The sequence below is a fragment of the Condylura cristata genome, unplaced genomic scaffold, assembly GCF_000260355.1.
Source record: "Condylura cristata isolate star-nosed mole 26May11 unplaced genomic scaffold, ConCri1.0 scaffold00012, whole genome shotgun sequence".
Lineage (NCBI taxonomy): Eukaryota > Metazoa > Chordata > Mammalia > Eulipotyphla > Talpidae > Condylura > Condylura cristata.
Genome location: NW_004567113.1, coordinates 18,163,651 through 18,183,023, shown reverse-complemented (window position 1 = coordinate 18,183,023; position 19,373 = coordinate 18,163,651). Strand labels below are relative to the sequence as shown.

Here is a 19,373-nt window from a genome sequence, read left to right as displayed (position 1 = left end):
CTCAGATGAGACTATGATTGCAAGTATTACCAAATCCTTTTCTATTTGGTATTCCTCCTGGACTTTGTCTATACTTGAGATTTCAGCATGTTTTCTGGTTAAGTATGCACATTCCTATATAGGTTGTACTTTTCAGAACTTTTACTTGCTTGTGTGTCCCAGCACCTGGCTTAATACCATCACCATGGCCAGTGAGTAATGCGGCAAGTCCCTTTAGTCCCTTTACTAGTGACAGCTATAGCTAGCGCAATGTCTAGGCTTCAGCTTGCCATCTCACGGTGAAAGGGAAATGAATGGGAAGCTATTACTCCCAGAGCAGCCCAGAACTGAAGGCTCAGAACTGAACGTGCTCTGTGGCTAGAGGGAATTGCCGTGGCTTTACAAGCCTTGGAGATTTAATGTGTTAACAGCAGTGATTCCAAGGGTAGTGTGGGGGCCAGATATAAATAGCAGAACACAAATGGGGTAATGTGCCACTGCCAAGCTACTGCTGGGGTGTTTATAAAAAGAAAAGCATTCCCTTCTCAGTTCTCAGTCAACAACCTTCCATCCTGAAGACACGCTCACAACTGAGAAAGTGGGGGCATCACTTTGAGAGCTAGCATCATTTAAATCTCTCTACAGGCAGAAAAACCAGGTAACCATTTTGGCTTATTTACATTCAGACTAGGGAAGTGAAGAATTTTCAAGGAAGCCCTGATTCAAGTTTGTTTGGCATGTACTAGCTCATCAGAGTCATCCGCCATCAAGCCGGACATTTCTATTTTAAATCTTTTTTTTTGAAATGGGAAGTTTAACTTAAAAGTTACATTTCTGTATGCTACCTTATTGCCTTCAGTGAAAGAGCAGTCAAGACAGAAACCTGGGGCCTCCAGGAAGACTATCTGCTTTCACTGTGCTGTTCATTCCTCTTGCGGACACCACACTTTGGTCACTGGTCACTGGTCGGATAAAACAGAGATTTCAGTTCAATTTCAGTAATGTCAACTTTGTTGCTGGTATGTGGAAGGAATCAGCCTTTAATTGAATCAGCTAATGGCTTTCAGACACCGTCAACTCTTGAGGGTCTCTCACCCTTTTGTTTACCCCCTTGAGTCTGGTAAACACTACAATGAATATTGGGCTCTTGGCCAACAGAGTTGTATAATCTATTAGAATTGCTGCCTGCCCAGTTCCTTCTTATGCTCATTCCCGCCTTCAGAAAGTTATGCAAGACATTTGTTTTCTCATTGGGCTTCTCCTGAGTGTGAATATTTGGGGGAAGGAGACCCCTAGGAGAACCTTCCCGTTTGCACTGACCTTGTCATTTCTCACACTCTTCTCTGATGTGCATGACCTGGTTTCCAAAGAGGATACAAGAACGGATGAGGTGCTTGGACACTTAACTCCTAGAGAATTCTTAGAGCTGGGAGTTAGTGGAGTTAGGGGAGCAATTTGAAATGTGCTTTTTTTTTTTTTTTTAAAGTTTGTATTGTGTTTTGTATATGGTGGGAGGTATTTAAGAGAGAGGGAGAATGATTAGTTAGAAAGGTGACATGTCTGGAGAATAGAAAAGTATAGATTTAATATGGAGAAGAAATAATTTGAATTCTTTGTACTTTTGCTTCCTCATCTGTAGAATGAGAATGTTTGATCCCCAACCAAAATTTCAACAGCCCTTCTGATCATTGGAAATTATGGTTAATCACATCCTGACTATCATGGTACCCACTTTCACTCATCCTGATTTTCTTCCTGAAGCCTCTTTTAAAAGTCTACTAAATTGGATTTTCTTCATTTTCATTTAGAAGAGAAAAATGAAGACAGGACATTTTGAAATGGTCTCCATGTTGCTGGCAGCTATGATCCTAATGGACATCTTCCAGGTAATGTTGCAAGTGGGAAGCATATGGCCTTTGGATTGGGAACTTCAAGTCATCTTGCCTGAGGTTTTTCCTTTGTGAATTTATTGAAATGAGAGCAGATGGAATCCTTAAATCAGTTTTTTTTAAAGTAATGTTTATATGCTTATGTTAATTTCTACCTGTTAATGTGGAAAGCTGAAAAAAACAAAGAGAAGTAAAAGTCATCTGTAGTCCCTTCTTGCAGAGGGAAAAACTTTAATCTGTTGGTAGATAGTCTTTCCTGCTTTTATCTCTTTATCTCTGTCTGTATCTAAATTATAAAAGTGAATTCACATTATACATAGTATTTTTTTTCCTTTTAAAATTTACACTGTGCCATTAAATATTCTGAAAATATGAACTTTTTTCTCCAAATACAATGATTCTGTGGCATTTGGTTACATGTTTTTTATTACATAATGATGACTTTGATCTCTTTCTCATATTAAGTATTCTTTTTTTCTAATGGTACTTCTATGATTTTTTTAAACTTGAACCTTTATACATTTTCTAACATTTTTATGTAAAATATGATGTAGAGGGAGGGAGAGGGAAAGGATTACAAACAGTGGAGAGAAGAGCACGAAGGACTATGGTGATGATTCACAGGTGAACTGGTGGTAGGAATTCTATTGGAAATACAACGATGTAAAATATATAAATAAAAAATTATTTGTCACTTGATCCCCCGCCCACATTGTTAGCTGTGTCATCACTACTGAACATAGGTCCTCTAATTTGAATTGCTTGCTTTAAACTATGTTAAATTCTTATAAAATTGGACCCATTTTTACTTAATTTTCTAATCCATTGTTCATAGAAACAGTGTATCTTCTGTTGCTGCTACTAAAATACAATTTTTTAATTGAGATATAATTCATATAAAAATCTTTATTTTAAATTGTGCAGGTCATTGATTATTTTTTTGTATCTTCGCTCTGTTCTATTTAATTATGTTCTATTTAATTATGTAGTATTCCCACATCCACATAAAGAAGCCCTGTACCTGTTAGCGGTCATTGCCTTCTCCCTTTTCCTGCTTCTGCTGGCATGTACTTTTTTCTCTCTGAATTTTTCTGAACATTTCATCTGAGTGGAATCATGCAGAATCTGTCTTTATGTATGCCTTTTTACTTAGCATAACATTGTCAAGATTCATCTATATTGTAGCCTATCTTTGCACTTCATTCTTTTTTTTTTTAATGGAATAAGATTCCATTGTGTGATTATACAACATATTATTTGTTCATCAGTTGATCAACATTTGGGTTGTTTTCACTCTTTAGTTTTTATGAATGAACAGTGATGCTCTGGTTTTTTGTGTACAAAGTGTGCAAGTGCTTATGTGAACTTGTGTGCTTATGTGTTTTCAATTCTCTTGGCTATTTACTTAAGGCTAGAATTGCTGAGTAACTTTTATGTTTAATATTTTGAGGAATGGTCAAGCATTTTTACACAGTGCTTGTACCATTTTACATTCCCACCACCAAGATATAAGGATTCTAGCTTCCCCTTGTCTACATTTGTTAGTTTCCCTTTTTACTCCTTAGCATAGCTGTCTAATGACTTGAATCACAATGTCTTATTGTGGTTTCAGTTTGCATCTTTAATATTCTTTTGCAACATAATATTGTCTAACCAGTTTCTTTTGTTGAACTTTATGCCATTTCCACATTTTTGTAATGCATTTTTGGCAGTTGAGTTTCATCATTTTGAGCTTTTTCTCATTTGCTGAATCAGAGAAGGGAGAGAAAATCAGCATGCTCACCAAGCTTTACTCTCTGTCCCTTACTGTCCATTCAGCTATCCCTGAATGGTGGTAGCATTTGTGAGCTTAGTCACTACTCAAGGCACTCACTGTACAGAACACACCATCAGCTGTGGCCTTGGGCCAAAAAGACTTGATGTCTAAAATTAGGCGTGTGGAGCCTGGATAGAGTCATAGACAGGAACAAATTGGATCAACTCTGACAAGATGTGAGGTGTGGGAGGTGGCTTCAGGGTATGAGGTTCTACAATATGTTGATGTCTTAAGATAAATCAAGCATAGGGACCTTGGCCACATATTGTGGCTCCATGTGACAGAGAGAAATGTTTCTTGCCTAGAAGATGGCAGTGATTCAGTCTCCTGATGCACAAATATTCATTTTAAGAAACTGACCTACAAACCCAGGTGCAGGATGTCAGTAAATCCCCTGAATTCTTGTGTCTGGGAAAGACCATTTCTGACAGCAGCACCAAGTCTTCATTTGTAAAGTGATACTATGAACTGTTTGCCCAACTTTTTGTAAGTGTTGTTATGAGATCAAAGTTAAATGCTTTTAAACATACCACATAAATGTCGGTAGTCTTCATCATTGGAAACAGAATATTTTCCCTAAGAGGACAGCCACTGAGGAGCCAGACTGATTTCAAAATCCAAGTCAGAAAGTTACTCAATGTTCTGTGTCCTCGTTTCCTTTTACTTAAAAGAGGAACTAACAATAGTGTCTGTTTCATAGTTGTGAGGAAGGTTAAATGAATTAATATTGACCAAGTACTTAGTATCTGGCATAAAGAAAGCACTCTGGAGAAGTTTGTTAGGGCATAGTGATGGTGTAGCCATAGAGGAGGAATGAGAAGGAAACATGTAGGAAAAATTCATAAATGAATAGATGGTCTTAAATAAGGACCATGCTGCTGGTGGTTGTTATGAGCCATAAGGTCATAAATTTGGTCTTAGACTATTATATTGGAAGGGTCTTAAGAAGGGAGTTGATATATGTTAGACTTACTTGGATGATCATTGGAACTCTCTGCATGTGTAATTGCCTTGTGTCTGGGAAAGACCCATGTGTAATAGCCAACTGGGATTATGTTAGGTCTACAGAGGCATCTAAACAGATATATTCCATTGAGAGTTGTTTGGCTGGAAGGATGGGAATGGAAAACCAGACTATTGAGGTTTGAGGTAAGTGAGGAAATGAAGTATTGATAGCAAGAATAATACTCACTTTTAAGAAATCTGACTGTGTGGGAGAGAAAGAAGAGAGCTAGTGGGAAAGAACTAGATGGAACATGGGATCAAGCTTTATCTTGCTTTTTTAAGTTGGCTCTTGTACTCACAGTCATATGGTACCCATATTCACATAGACTTTTTAAGAAATATTCACATGGAGCCTGCAACTTTATCAGTTTCTGGCCTAATGTCTCTGTGAATTTTCCAACTGAGGTCCTCCCTAAGCACTTTATGCTATCATGTACCATCCAAGTATAGAAGAACGGAAAGAAAAAATGATGTGGGAAGGTATTGTCCCTTTACTTGAGAAACCCACAAATGGTTTCCCTATGAGGTGTATCATGTAGTGAGAAACACAAATTAAAACTAGCTCAGGTAGATAGGGATTTGTTGATTCTAATGACTAGGATAAAACACAATCCTCGGATATAACTAGGCAGGACTTTAGGTAATATTAACAGGGCTTCATCTCTCTCTCTGCCTCTCAACTCTGCCAGCCTTCTTTATTGACTTTATTTTCAGACAGGATTCTCCATGTGACTAAAAGAGTAACTATTGGCAATAGCCCAAGCCAGTAGTATCCATATGGATACTATGGAATTTGAACAGATTCCTTGGGTTTTGGGAAAAGCAGCATACATTTTTTCTGGTAGTGCACTGATTTGTAGGTATTGATCATTTCTTTCTTTTTTAAAATGACATTTTTTTATTGAGTTAACTTTGGTTTACATTGTTGTTTTTATTTTAAACATGTAGGAACTCCCCTTTCTGGTGTTCCCATAGACCCACCACCAAAGCAACCATAGTCTACATCGTGTTCCCTTCCCTTTGTCCTCACCCTCTCCCTCCTGAACTGGCTGCCGCTATTCTATAGTTCACTTTAAAGGGTTAGCTTTGTTTCCGTTTGTCTTTATCTGACCCTTAGTTTGGTTTCTCTATTCTACATATAAGTGGCACCATCCTCCATCTTCCTACTTCTGACCAATTTCACTTAGCATAATACCTTCCAGTTCCATTCATGTTGCCACAAATGGCAAGAGTTTATCTTTTTTCACAGCAGACTAGTTTTCCATTGTGTATGTATACTGCATTCACTCGATCCAGTCTTCTGTTTTGGGACATTTAGGTTGTTTCCAGATCTTAGGTATTGTAAATAGTGCTGCAATAAACGTGGGAGTGCAGGTTTCCCTTCGAATTAGTGTTTTTCTATTTTCAGGTGGGTGCTGGGTCATATGACATCCATTTATAATCTTTGAGAAACTTCCATACTACTTTCCATAGGGGTTGGAGTAAGTTATAATCACACCAGCAGTTAGGAGAGGGTTCCCCTTACTCCACACCCTCACTAGCACTTGTTGTTTTTTATATGGATGGGCTTTTCTCACAGATAAGATGGTATCTTCTGGTTTTGATTTGCATTTTCCTGAGGGTAAGTTGGTGATAAGTATTTCTTTTTTTTTTTTTTTTAAAGATTTATTTATTCATACAGAACTGGGCTACAGGCCAGAGATGTGGAGGGTGAGAGGATTCACCAGAGACAGAGAAGGGAGTAGAACAGACAGATCGATGAAGTACACTTGCTGAGGGGAGCAGTGGGCGGGCCAGGAGAGGTCTGCCACGCCATGTGGATCTCCTCCCGGGCAGGCGGGAATCGAACTCATGCGGAAGTGGCTTTAGCTTCTTAGTGCTGTGCTTTATCCTGCTGCGCCACCAGGGAGAGCCGGTGATAAGTATTTCTTATGTTGATCACCTGTATGTCTTCTTTGGAGAAGTGCCTGTTTAGCTCTTCTGCCCACTTTTTGCTTGGGTTATTTTCTTTTTGTGGAGGTGTCTGAGTTTTTTCTTGATCTTTGTTATTAGTCTCTTGTCAGGATGGAATGCAAATAGTTGCGTGAGTTCTTTCTCGATCTTTGATATTATTCTCTTGTCAGATGGATGGAATGCAATATTTTCTCCCATTGAGTAGGGTATCTCACTGTTTTAATGACAATTTCTTTCACTGCATAACTTTAATTTTATGTAGTTCCAATAACTTATTTTCTCTTTGTTTTCCTTGCTGCTGGAGACAAGTCTGCAAAGACATTTATTTCTGAAGCCTATGTCATGAAATGTTTGCCTGTATTTACTTCTGGGTATTTTACAATTTCACATCTTACACTCACATCTTTTCATCTATTTTGAGCTGATATTTGTGTATGGTATGAGATCATGATTTAACTTCATTCTTTTACATATTTCTGTCTGGTTTACCCAATACCATTTATTGCAGAGACTGTCCTTTCTCTGCTGTGTATTTTGGCATCTTTTTTGGAGATTAATTGTCCCTACAGGTGTGATTTTATTTCTGGGGTCTCATTTTCATTCCATTGGTCAGTATGTCTGTTTTTATTCTGATGCCTTTCTGTCTTAATTATTATAGCTTTGTATTACAGTTTGCGGTCTGGAAGTATGACATTGCCATTCTTTCTCTTTTGTCAGGGTTACTTAGCCTCTTGGAATATTTTGTGGTTCCATATAAATTTTAGTAATATTTGTTCTATTTCTTTGAAGAAACATGTCATTTCTTCTCTAGGCACAGAATTAGTCTACTAAACCACATGGACAAGGGAGGAAACATCCTCAAAGGAAAAAGGGTATATTGCCACTATGCGTTTATCTAGCATATATGCCATTTCATATATGATAGTTCAATTTCACTCAGTAGCCTAGAGGGGCTGAGGAAATGTTGTTCAAAGCTAGGACTGTCACCATTTGTTTAATTTCACACTCATCCTTCTTTCCTCTGTATCACAAGGCTCAGATGAATGAGTTATAGACTTAATTAGACCCATACCTCTTACCCACAAACATTTATTCTTTTATAAAAATTGGTCACAGCTAAGAAGAGTTAAATCAATAACAATGGAATGTACTTTCTGCATTAAAAAAACATTCAAAGTTGAGTTAAAGCAAGGAAGAAGTTCTTGACAGAGCACAAAGGGTTAGGAACAGTAATGTGAGAAAAAAAAGAGTACTAAATAATTTTATTGCTGAACTGTTAATTTCTGTTTCCTTTGCCAGGTGAAAGCTGAAATGCTAGACATGGCAGATAATGCTTTTGATGATGAATACCTGAAATGTACTGACAGGATGGAAATCAAATATATTCCCCAACTACTTAAGGAGGAAAAAGCAAACCAGCAGCTCTTGGTGGATGTGTGGGAAGACGCAGCATCCAAATGGGAAGCCCGGAAGACTAAGATGGTTCTCCCTGTGAATTTTAAGGATAACCATGGAATAGCCCTGATGGCATATATTTCCGAAGCTCAGAAGCAAACTGAATTTTACCATCTATTCAATAAAGCCGTGAAGATGGCTGGCCAATCTCGAAAAGATTATATCTATGACTTCCAGTTCAAAGCTTTTCACTTTTACCTGACAAAAGCCCTGCAGTTGCTGAGGAAGCCTTGTGAAGAGAGTTACAAAAATGTGGTGTACAGCTCAAGCCAGGTTGCATTTATATTTGGAGGGCTGAACCAAGTCAGGTTTGGCAATTTCACCTTGGCCTATGCAACCAAGCCTCAACCAGCTAATGACCAACACATTCTGTTAACCATCCACACATGCTTTGGGATTGCTGTTGAAAAATTTTTTGATGACGAAGATGAAAAGATTGTTTTGATACCTCTGAATGAGGTTTTTCACGTGTCACAGGATGTGACTGGCAATAATCTTATCCTTCAAAGCACAAATAAGACCTGCAGCCATTACGAATGTGCATTTCTAGGGGGTAAGTGTTGTTTCTGCCTGTGCTTGCCTGGGAGGTGAGGAGTGGGTGAGATGGGGAAGGAAAGTGAAAAGAATTTGAAAGTTCTTTTTATCCAGTTAGGTTTCTTTTCCTCTGATTTATCAAAATAATAGATTAGCTATTGTATAATATTATTGAAAGTTAACAGCCATCGATGGCAGTGGGTGTCAACCAGGGGTATTTTTGCCCCCCACCCAGGAGCATTTGGCCTTGACTGGAAACGTTTTTGGTTTTCTCAACTATCCCTCCCACATCTATTGGGCAGAGACTAAATCTACTGCTAACAACGCATAGGGTAGTCCTCACGACAAATAAGTACCTGGTCCACAGGTTTAGAGTGAATAATAGGAACCCTGGCCCACCCCCTGTTCTGCATTTTCACTGCTTAGTGGTGTCCATTTTAACTTTTTAAAGTTTTTTTCCTACGGCATGCATTTACTAAGTTTCTAAGTTAACATGCTTCAATATATTATTTCTTGATTTTTTAATTTTAGACATCCCCTGTTAACTCCCCACTATGGAGAATGAGTACTAAAATAAGCACACACACCATGTATATACCATGCATGCATGCATGCAGTAATTAGGAGTTCTTTATTGCGTCCAGTGATACCAGAAAATGTGACTGGCAAGCACTAGAATTAGGCTGTTGAGACTTGGTGCATCACCAGTAAGTCAGGCTTGCTTTTCCTTTTCCACCAAGCTTGGGGTGCTGGTTTGTTGATTCGTGTTTGCAATGTGCTTGTTTCAACTGCAGACATTAACCCATCATGTTCAAGATAGACAAAATGGGAAAGCAGAGGTCAACCAAATTTGCCTGTTTGATCAGGAAGGTAAAAGCTTTCCTAAAAATGTCTATATTTCTTCTGACATGTTTTTTGATCAAAACAGCTATTTGGCTATCCACAGTCACAAGCAAAGCTTGCAAGATGATTAGCTTTTCCATCTTCTGGGGTAGAGGGAAACAGGGGAAATGAGACTTAGAAGTAAATGTTAGGTCAGTAAACCAAAATATCTATTTACCCTTCCTCCTCAGTACTGGAGCAGTTCTCCCTCCCCATTCTCCAAGTGTACAGAGACTGGTACCTTTTTAAGCACCTCTTAACCTCAGAGATTGATTTGTATGATTCCTTTTGTTCTCTTAACTCTTTGTATTTTTAACACCGAAATAGAAATCTCCTCTTAATACTTTGAGAAATATTGAATACTTTTTTCCTGAATCCTGAATTCCCCCATCTTTCTGTTCTGTGTTCTTCAGACTTCCTGAACGTGCTGAATTCTCTTCACTGCCCTCCCTGAGGCCTTCTTGTGCTTCTCCTTTGAGAAGAATCACCTCTGTCTTAGATTGCCTTCTCTTTCTTGAATCTTTGGTCAGCAGGATTAAGGGTCTCCAGAACTTCCCGGAGAATAGGGAAATTGAGCAAATTTTCTAAGATGACATGTCTGAAAAAAAAAAATATTGAATTAAGATCTGTTTTTCTCTGGAGGGTGTTCTGATATTTTCAGAAAATTTGTGGTGTGTGCGTTGGTGTATATGAGTAAAGAGTTAGTAGAGCTTTCCCTCCTTTCTCCTGTGAAAATAGCCTCATAACAGGTCGCCCCCAGCACCATTTGCTGTAATCTAAAGGCAGAATGACAGCCCTGTAATCTTGCCACACTGACTAATGGTAAACACAGCTTTGATTGATAAGGTGGGTCTAAATTGGGAGGATTGTGAATGAACAGTGGATAACTTGGATTTCTTTGGGCATTCCCGAATGTGGTGCAACATTCCCAGGTGCTCTTGCTGAGCCCTGGAAGTTCATTCATGAGCCAGTATGAGAGGTGTTGTGTTTCTTATGTGAAATGAGGCTACTAAGTTAGGGTGGTACCAACATTTACCCGTGTGAACTTGGTCGCCTGTACCTGAGCTGACATTATGGGGTGAGGAACAGCCCTGGGCTCCTGTGAGGACTTGCACTGAAAGGATGTTTTCCGATGCTGTCCTGTTGCTAAGTAGCATTTTGTGTTCCTTGTCCGCATTCATCTGTAAAACTGAGTGAAGGGGATGGTGGCCTTTTTGAGTCTTCTTGGTAAGAGCCAGGGCTCAGGTCTGCCTGAAGAAGCACATTATGAACCCCATGTGGGAAGAGGGCAAGGGAACGAGCACGCCAGGGTGGCCTGCCCAGCAGAGATTGCACAGCAGGTTAATGTTTAAAGTAGCCACAAAGGAGGTTGAGTTACCAAGGGGGTGTTGGGAACCTTTGAGCTTGTCTTGGATTTAACCATGTCCTATGCTGTCATCTAGAGGTAACTGTTGGTGATGCAGGGTTAAGTTAAAGTCCTTAAAGTGATTTTTTTTTAAAAATAGGCTGTCTGAAAGAAACAAGGAAGAATAATAACCAGGGGGTTTCTTTTTATTTATTTATTTTTTACATTTTAAAACTACTGGCATCTTAGTAATAGTAGAAATGAAAAAAGAGGCATCTACACAGACACAGGTGGTTCTGCTTTACAAAGGGAAAAAGGCTTATGAAAAGAAACACCTGCATAGTCAAGGTGGGCAGGAGAGCTGCAGGAGAGCTTTTAGTGATTTAAAAGCTCAAGCACAGAGAATATAATCAGAACTCTGTCCCAGTGAAACTGTGCCTAGATGTGAAAAAAGACAATATTTGTAAGAGTAATGAAAATATTCTGTACTATGCTACTGTTGTAAACTTGATTATGATTTAACAAAATAAAAATGTACTGCGGGACTTTGATAAACTAGTTTAAAGAAACAGTTTAGTTAGGAAGTGGAGAGCAAATCAATGTCCCATTAGATAATACAGTTCCTGGTGATCAAACATACTAATCTTGGTAATAATCCAAGGTTTTAGAAGTGAACTATGAGTAAATGTTAACAAAGCTGTTCTCTCCTTCACACAGAAAAATCACTGACTAAGCCTTCCTCAGGTTTTCTGGGAAACCTGATAAAGGTAGAGTGTCAACTGTGTGATCATGCTGCATTTCTTATCCTTAAATGTTCCCCTATTGGCAAATTGCTCCTGAATTGGGAGGACTGCTGGTGAATTATAAACACCTGCTGTGAAGTCATAGCTCTGGGAGTCCCTGTATTCACAGCGTAGATAGAACACAGGATTTCCTAGGAAAACACTAGAGCAGCGTGCACCGCTCCTAACTGAACTCAGTAGGCGTAGGTCATTTGGAATTTGGGTAGTGTGTCTAGAGAGAGCGACCAGACTGTATTTTTGTAAATTTACTCCTGATATTAATACTCTGGGGGGGGGGGAGCAGAGAGTATCAAGGGTCCTGACTGGAAGAGCGACCTTGTCAGGAAGGAGCCCCTAGGTGCCAGTGGCTGGCTGGGCCTGTGTTGTTGGGTTTCAGTCAGACCTGTCCAGCCAGCTCTCTGGTGAAGCTCCAGAACAATGAGCCTACAGGTCCACCTGGATTTAGCTTTTATAAATTCCCACCCCTGGTCCTTGAGGCTCATTTTCACTGGTTCTGACTGATAACCTTCTCTAGCCTTCTCTCTTTCTGTGCTCTTGTCTTGGCTTGGATCATCAATAAGATCCCATGTAGACAGAATAGACAGGAAGTGGCATACCCATCACCATGAGAAGTTCATACTGTACATCAATGCTTAGGACAATTTAGAAGGCTGTTTGAACTGTATCTACATTTGTAAGAAAAAGGAGAGTTATTCTAGACTTGTACAGAAAAGACTTGCTCTCTTTTTATTGTATCAGTCAGGGTTCAACCACAGAAATAGAAGCAGTAGGAAATATATATTAAGTCACTGCTTACAAAGGATTTGTTTACAAATTGTTGGGGGGAGGTGGGCCAGTGACAAGGCAAATCTGGCATCCTTAGTCTGACTATTCAGGAAGGCTGGAACTCACGGGCATGAGCTACCACTGTTGTCCACAACAGGTAAAATTTCTTTTTGGGGGAAGACAGTCTTACTTGACTAATTAAAGCCTGCCACATAACCAAATATAGACTATAATCACATTTGTAAAACACTTTGAAGGCAACAACTAGGATAGTGTTTGAATAACTGGAGACTGTATCCTAGACAAGTTGACACATAAAATTGACTCTACGTCTGTATTATCTCACTGCATAACAAACTACTTCACTGTTTCTCAGGGGCTTAAAACAACAGTCTAATTTATCTCACAGTTGCTGGGGGCCTAGAATCCAGGCATGGTATCACCGAACCGTCTGCCTGGATCTCACACAGCAGCCATCGTTGGAAGACTTGTTGGGAAAGACCCCCGCCCACACACATGGTTATTGGCAGAATTCAATCCTTAGGAGTTGTTGACTAAGGCTCATTCCTCATGAGCTGATGACCAGAGGCCCAGTTCCTATCCAAAGGCCTCTCCATAGAATGTTTCACAATATAATATATGTTGACTAGAGAAGGCAAGAAATAGTGCCAGCTAAGTAATCCTTTGCAAATCAGTCTTTTGCAACCAAATCAGTCTTTTGTCATCATTTTGCTGCTTTCTGTTTGCTAGGAGCAAGCGCAAGGCTTAATCCACATTCAAGAGGAGATTGTATAAGGGTATGAATACAGGGCGGCATGACCACCAGGAGCCTTGGCAGAAGCTGCCCACCTCCACAACTCATTCTAGCTTTCAGGAGATGATTGTCTTTTTACTATAATGATGACTTCCTGTGACCTCTGGGGGAGGACAAGCAGCCATAGAACCACAGCAAGCAGAGTCAGCATCCGTTAACATATTCTGGTAGTGCTGGTTGATAGTATGATGTCTTGTCTATTTCTGAAGTCATATAAAGTTTATGTGCATTTACTAAAGTAAAAGCAGAGCAAGCACACTGAAGAGAAGATTAATTGAATGCCCAGGTGAATTTTTAGAAAAATATATTTATTACATCATCCTTTTTTTTTTTTTAACAATGTATGGTTTCCCCCTGAAATTCTCACCACCATTCACCTGTACACCATCACTATTGTCCCTTGTGCTCTTCCCACCCCCCCGTCCTGATCCTTCTCCTTCCTCTTCTCCTACAGAATGTTTCTGATCTGTAGTTGGCTGACTTTGATTTTTCCCTTTATTACAGCTACTTTTTTTTTTCTCATCCCTTGTTTTATTTCTGGCTCATTTCACTGAGCATAATCCCTTTCAACTCTATCCATGTTGCTGTGAATGGCATGAATCTATCGTTTTTTATTGCTGTGTAATATTCCAGTACACAGGTGAATTTTCTGCTGATGTTTACAAACTAATCATAGAATGGAATCATAAAGTGTTAACTTTCTTTTTATTTTAAAATTTTTATTTATCTATGCATACAGAAGTGGGATACAGGCCAGAGGTGCAGGGTGGCTAGAGGATTCACCAGAGACAGAGTGGGGAACAGAACAGGCAAGTTAACTGAAATACACTGCTGAAGGGAAAAGCGGGTAAGACAGGAGAGGTCTGCGGCGCCATGTGGATCACCTCGGGGTGGGGATCCAATTCGTCACTCTGAAGTGGCCACCGCTTGGCCTAGCTTCACAGTGCAGTGCTCTAACCTGCTGCGCCACCAGGGAAAGCCTTGGTATAAAGTGTTAACTTTCAGTGAGCCTTTGGGGGTCATTTGAAACAGGTGTCTAATAAAAAATAAAGATAAGGTAACTGAATTCTAGAAAGATTAGATATCTTATTAAAGATCACGGTGCTCTTTGGGTGGTAGTACTGTGATTACAAAAATGTAATCACAGTACATTTTGGCAGTTTATTTCGCTCTCAATTATGTATCTGAGACTAGTACCGGGTAGATTAGACTATCCATAGCCATGGGCCAATTTGAAGTTTTTTTTTTATCAGGATAGATTATCTTAACTAATAAAACTTTATCTCTGTTTCAGGACTAAAAACATCTGGTTGTGTTGAGAACATGGGTAAGATACACTTTAAATTATTATCTCTGTAATAGGCATTTTATCAGTGCTGTTTCTCACAGGTGTATATTGGAGCTACCCACCATATACTCTCAGTTACTATTTTCTTTTTCTTTTTTTTTAAGATTTATTTATTTATGCAGACAGAACTGGGGTACAGGCCAGAGGTGCAGGGACGGTGAATGGATTCACCACACACAGCGGGGAGCAGAACAGGCAGATCGATGAAGTACACTGCTGAGGGGAGCAGTGGGCGGGTCAGGAGAGGTCTGCCACACCATGTGGGTCACCTCTGGGGCTGGCGAGAATCAAACTCATGCTGAAGTGGCTTTAGCTTCTTAGTGCTGTGCTTTAACCCACTGCGCCACCAGGGAGGGCCCTCAGTTACTATTTTCTTGATGGAGTTGTGCTACCTTCTATAACCTTTTCAGGTGGAGCACCCAGAAGTCTCTGTGACCTGCTCCCTCCTCCCCTGCCTGCTTTCTCCTGCCTGTGGCTGCTCTCAAACACTGGATTGTCTTGGGCACATGGAGATCATGCCTCTCTCACCTTAGCCTGGGTGCACGAGTTCGTGGACTCCTGGGTGCAATATAAGACTGCAGTGCACAGAGCTGTGCGCAGACTCCCTGTATTTACATCACAGGAAATGACACTGGAGAGACTAACAGAGTACTAGGGTGACTGTTGTGCCAGTGGGGAGACGGACAGAAAGGCAGAGCAGTCTGTCTCAGCTTCCTCAGGAGAAAATAGGAATATGTAGCAAATCTTTGATGCAGGAAGATAAGAACAGACTTGGGAGGTAAAGAGAACAGCAACATCAGATAGGCCGTGTAGATTTGAATCAAAACTGGCAGAAAATGCCTTGGGCTGATGCATGCTCTGGCTGGATTCTTTCAGAGATTTCCTTATTTAAAAGTTTGAAAATAAGAGTCTGTTTCTAGCTGTCTTCCTGGCTAGTTTTTCTATGAATTCTAAAGTATTCCTCTGTTTTTGAGATTGAAATTTCATATTTCTCCTATTTGTAGCATTTTATAACAGACTAATCTTGATGTTCACATCTGAGCTCAGTAATATGAAAACATGTTTGTATTTCAGAATATTTTCAGCCCATCTACGTGTACAACCCTGGTAAGTGTGCTTTAGTTTTTTTTTTTTTTTAAAGATTTATTTATTTACTCGTACAGAACTGGGGTACAGGCCGGAGATGTAGAAGGTGAGAGGATTCACCAGAGACAGAGCGGGAAGTAGAACAGGCAGATCGATGAAGTACACTGCTGAGGGGAGCAGCAGGCAGGTCAGGAGAGGTCTGCCGCGCCATGTGGTCACCTCCTGGGCAGGCGGGTATCGAACTTATGCGGAAGTGGCTTTAGTTTCTCAGTGCAGTGCTTTAACCCGCTGCGCCACCAGGGAGGGCCTGTGCTTTAGTTTTTAAAGGTAACCCTTACACAGATGGGTAGTAGCTCTTTCCAACCGACCATACTCTGAGGGGGAAGAAAGAGAATTCCTTTGCAGATAAGGAATAACTTGGCAGATGTGAAGGGGAAAACAAATCTGTTGGGGAGAAATTTACATCCTACAAGGAAGTGTTGGCTGGAGATCTGAACAACATGGAAACATTCTGGGGATGAAGCTGTTGAGACCTGAAGAGCTAGTTGCTCTGGAGCAGGTTGAGATTAGCCTGTGTGACTGTGAACATCCCGACAAAGCAGGAAAGTTAGTCATTTGCATCTCTCAAATAAGCCTAAATTTGGTATCATTTGACTAGAGGCTTTTTTCCTTCCTTAGTTTACACTATGGTGATATGAACCAAATTGCTTCTTGACATTCAAGTTCCTCGTGTGTTTGATCCATGTAGGAATCAGTTTTTTGACTTTCCTGCAGGACTCAGGGCTTGCTGAGCAACACTTCTGAGCCACTGCAACCACAGGTTTTACTGCTCACGTCACATGGACCTCAGCTAACTCTTCAAAACACTTTTTCTATTTCATTTTGAGATCTCCAGAGATAGAGTCGTCTGTGATGTTTCTCCTTAGAGGGGGCCAGAGAAACTTCCATCCAGTTAGTCAAGGTACATTTAGATGGCTGACACTTAAATTTAGTAGCATTACATTATTGGAGGCACCAAGTGGTTCTCTGTGGCCAGATTACCTGAATCTAGTTTTACTTCAGCTAGTGTAAGACCCACTTATTTTTTCTGTCATCAAAATTGATAAGCTTCTCTTTGCAATATAGGTGAGAAAAACCAAAAGCTTGAAGATTCTGGTAAGACATTATGATAAACTGTATGGGTGCTTACATTTGTAAAATACTTCTAACGAGGGTGTAGAGGTGGCCCTGGCGTAGGAAGAAGTGGAAAAGAAGGCAGCCCCTACTTCATTTTACTAGCTTGGCATAGCAGAGATACTCCCGAACTTCAGGTAGAGTGCTTTCGAAAGATGATAGGGCAGCAGTCTCTGTCTCCCATAAAACAATCTTCATGTTATCCTAGCAGAGCAGATACAAACTGAAGGAAGGAACGAGATCCAGAGAGTGGTAGTCTGTTTCATGCTCTTATGTGGGCTGAGGAAGGTGTGACTATGTCACAAACTGTCACCTTAAGGTGCTGGGTAAGGAAACAAAAATGGCATTTTTCCCCTACATGAATAATTTTGTGAATTTACTTCTGCCTCCAGCGATCTAGAAGATGTTATTAGCTATATCCACTTACTTAGTACATTCCAACTTACAGCTCATCCTCAAGTTTTTGTTTCCGTCCTTTTTTAAAAATATGGTTATTATTCAAATGTCCACAAAAGTACTAGTTTAGGAATATAAATTACTGATGAGATTATAAATTAGAGTGACTTTTCTGGGGGGCAGTTTGCTATTACTAGCCTTAAAAATGTCCTGTCTTTGACTCATTATATAACTCTTTTTGATATTTGTCCTAAAGCAATTAAAAATAAATGTGAAGGTTAAGATACAGTGTTTCAAAGTTTTATGGGAACAAAAATTTATAAATAACCTTAGTGTCCAAAAGTCAAGTATTGTTATATATAATTATATTAAAAAAGCTAAACTTAAAAATCAATTTTAACTTTGGTCACCTTACATAATTAAAAAATTCTTGTAATGAGAACCTAACAATCTCTAAAAATCTTGTTTATAAAATAAAGATGAGAAAGTGCTTAGAATACAGTAACAAAAATAAATATATAAAGCATACAGGACATAGTATCAGCCTAATTAGAGTGTACATGTGTGTATACACACACAGAGCAGATTGAGATGAAGTATTGCAAAAGTGTAATTTTTAATAAATTCCTGTATTTTTGAAATTATCTCTAAAAACTATTTAAAAAAATGTATCCACTTAATAATTCCAACTTTGTAAAACACTTCTCCTTAGACATTAGGTCAGTCTTTGGATTGAATTAAAAAAATAAAAAAGATCAACAAAAGTTGTTTTAGGAGTGTTCCTGTGTCGTATAAATCAGCCAGGCATCAGTGGGTTAAATAAGTCTTGTCTCCTTTTACCCTGTCTGTCCCTGCCATATCTCAAAACTTTCAGAGTTTTCCATTACAAACAGCTAAATAAAAGGTTAAAAAAATACTTCAAGCTAATTGCATTCTTTACTAAATAGTTTCTATTCTTATCTTTAGGAATGAAAAAACAAGAGTCTACTAACTTCCCGGGTAAGTCATCTTTTTACTGGCTACACGGTGTGGAGGGGATGTGAGGATTTCTAAGACGAGGACCTTCGTGGACAGGGAGAGATTGAGAAAAGGTGTAGCCTTTATGACATCCCACACAGTGTACTAGTATTTTCTTGGTATATCTCCTTTAATCATTCATTACTACAAATCTGCCAGGTAAGTATTTCTGCTTAATGTGGAATTGAAGTTCAGAGGTCACAGAGCTAGCAAACCACAGCACAGTGGAGCTAAGCTAAACTGTCTTAAACTCAGTACTGTTACATTTGAAATAGGAAGCGCTAGGACTGTTTCGGGAAGACAAAATTGGAGACAGCACCCCGGTCACTCAAGTCCATGAAGTTCATACCCAGGACTTCAGAGCTTTGTCTAGTCAGAGTGAAGAGCCGCTAAACAGGGTTCATGTTGTGTGTGTGTTTCTTCTTTAGGGTTAGAGAGGAGGAGATATAGACAAAGGGAACATTAAATATGCAGAAATTTACACTCACTGACACTTCTTTCTGGTTTTAGGTATGAAGAGCTATGACTCTACCCAGATACCTGGTAAGACAGCTTTCTCTCTAGTCTCTGCAGCTTTCAAGGGAATATTTTCACGAGACAGTTACTTATTATTTAAATAATCCCCCATAGTGCTGTCAGTCTCCTAATATTTAGCTGGGGCAGGGGGAGTAGGTGAAGTGCCTTTCTTTCCTAGCACTCATGCGTTCCTCGCCCGCTGTGTGCGGAGCAGGATGGTAATTGCTGGGGAATATGCTCAAAAATAAGCAGATGGCTGCATCTTCCAGGTTCTGTACCAAAGTTACTCAATAAAGATGTCGAGTTCACGCAGAAACTCTTGGCTAACATCTCAGCATCTAGTAACAGTTGTGCTGGCCCATAGACAGACTCAGTGTGGCACCATGGCAGAAGGCACTTGAAGCCTGGCATGGATTTACACAAGACTCATGTAGCCAGAACTTAAATGAAAAGTCAGTGGTACACTGCAGGGGGGCCTTTGGCGATTCTATCACTTGAGCTCATGAGGTAACTTGGAGATTATACTCAGTGGTGCAAAGCAAGTCGTTGAAAACTTTCTTCTCACTTAGGGATAAAAATTCCAGAACCTTTTCACTA

At 39.7% G+C, this 19,373-nt stretch overlaps 1 protein-coding gene across 4 annotated transcripts in view; it reads left to right on the top strand.

Annotated features, from left to right (window-relative positions):
* Positions 1–19,373, top strand: part of ART3 (ADP-ribosyltransferase 3) — a 41,935-nt gene that overhangs the window by 19,658 nt on the left and 2,904 nt on the right. For 2 of the 4 annotated variants that reach the window (XM_012724137.1, XM_012724136.1), the window contains exons 2-8: positions 1,788–1,865; positions 7,942–8,650; positions 14,535–14,567; positions 15,663–15,695; positions 16,800–16,829; positions 18,210–18,242; positions 18,771–18,803. In XM_012724137.1, the coding sequence (XP_012579591.1) occupies positions 1,797–1,865; positions 7,942–8,650; positions 14,535–14,567; positions 15,663–15,695; positions 16,800–16,829; positions 18,210–18,242; positions 18,771–18,803 (940 nt within the window). In that variant the 5' untranslated portion in view covers positions 1,788–1,796. Of the gene's footprint in view, positions 1–533; positions 638–1,281; positions 1,370–1,787; positions 1,866–7,941; positions 8,651–14,534; positions 14,568–15,662; positions 15,696–16,799; positions 16,830–18,209; positions 18,243–18,770; positions 18,804–19,373 lie in introns of those variants that run through there. The other 2 variants (XM_012724138.1, XM_012724139.1) reach the window with 2 other exon arrangements.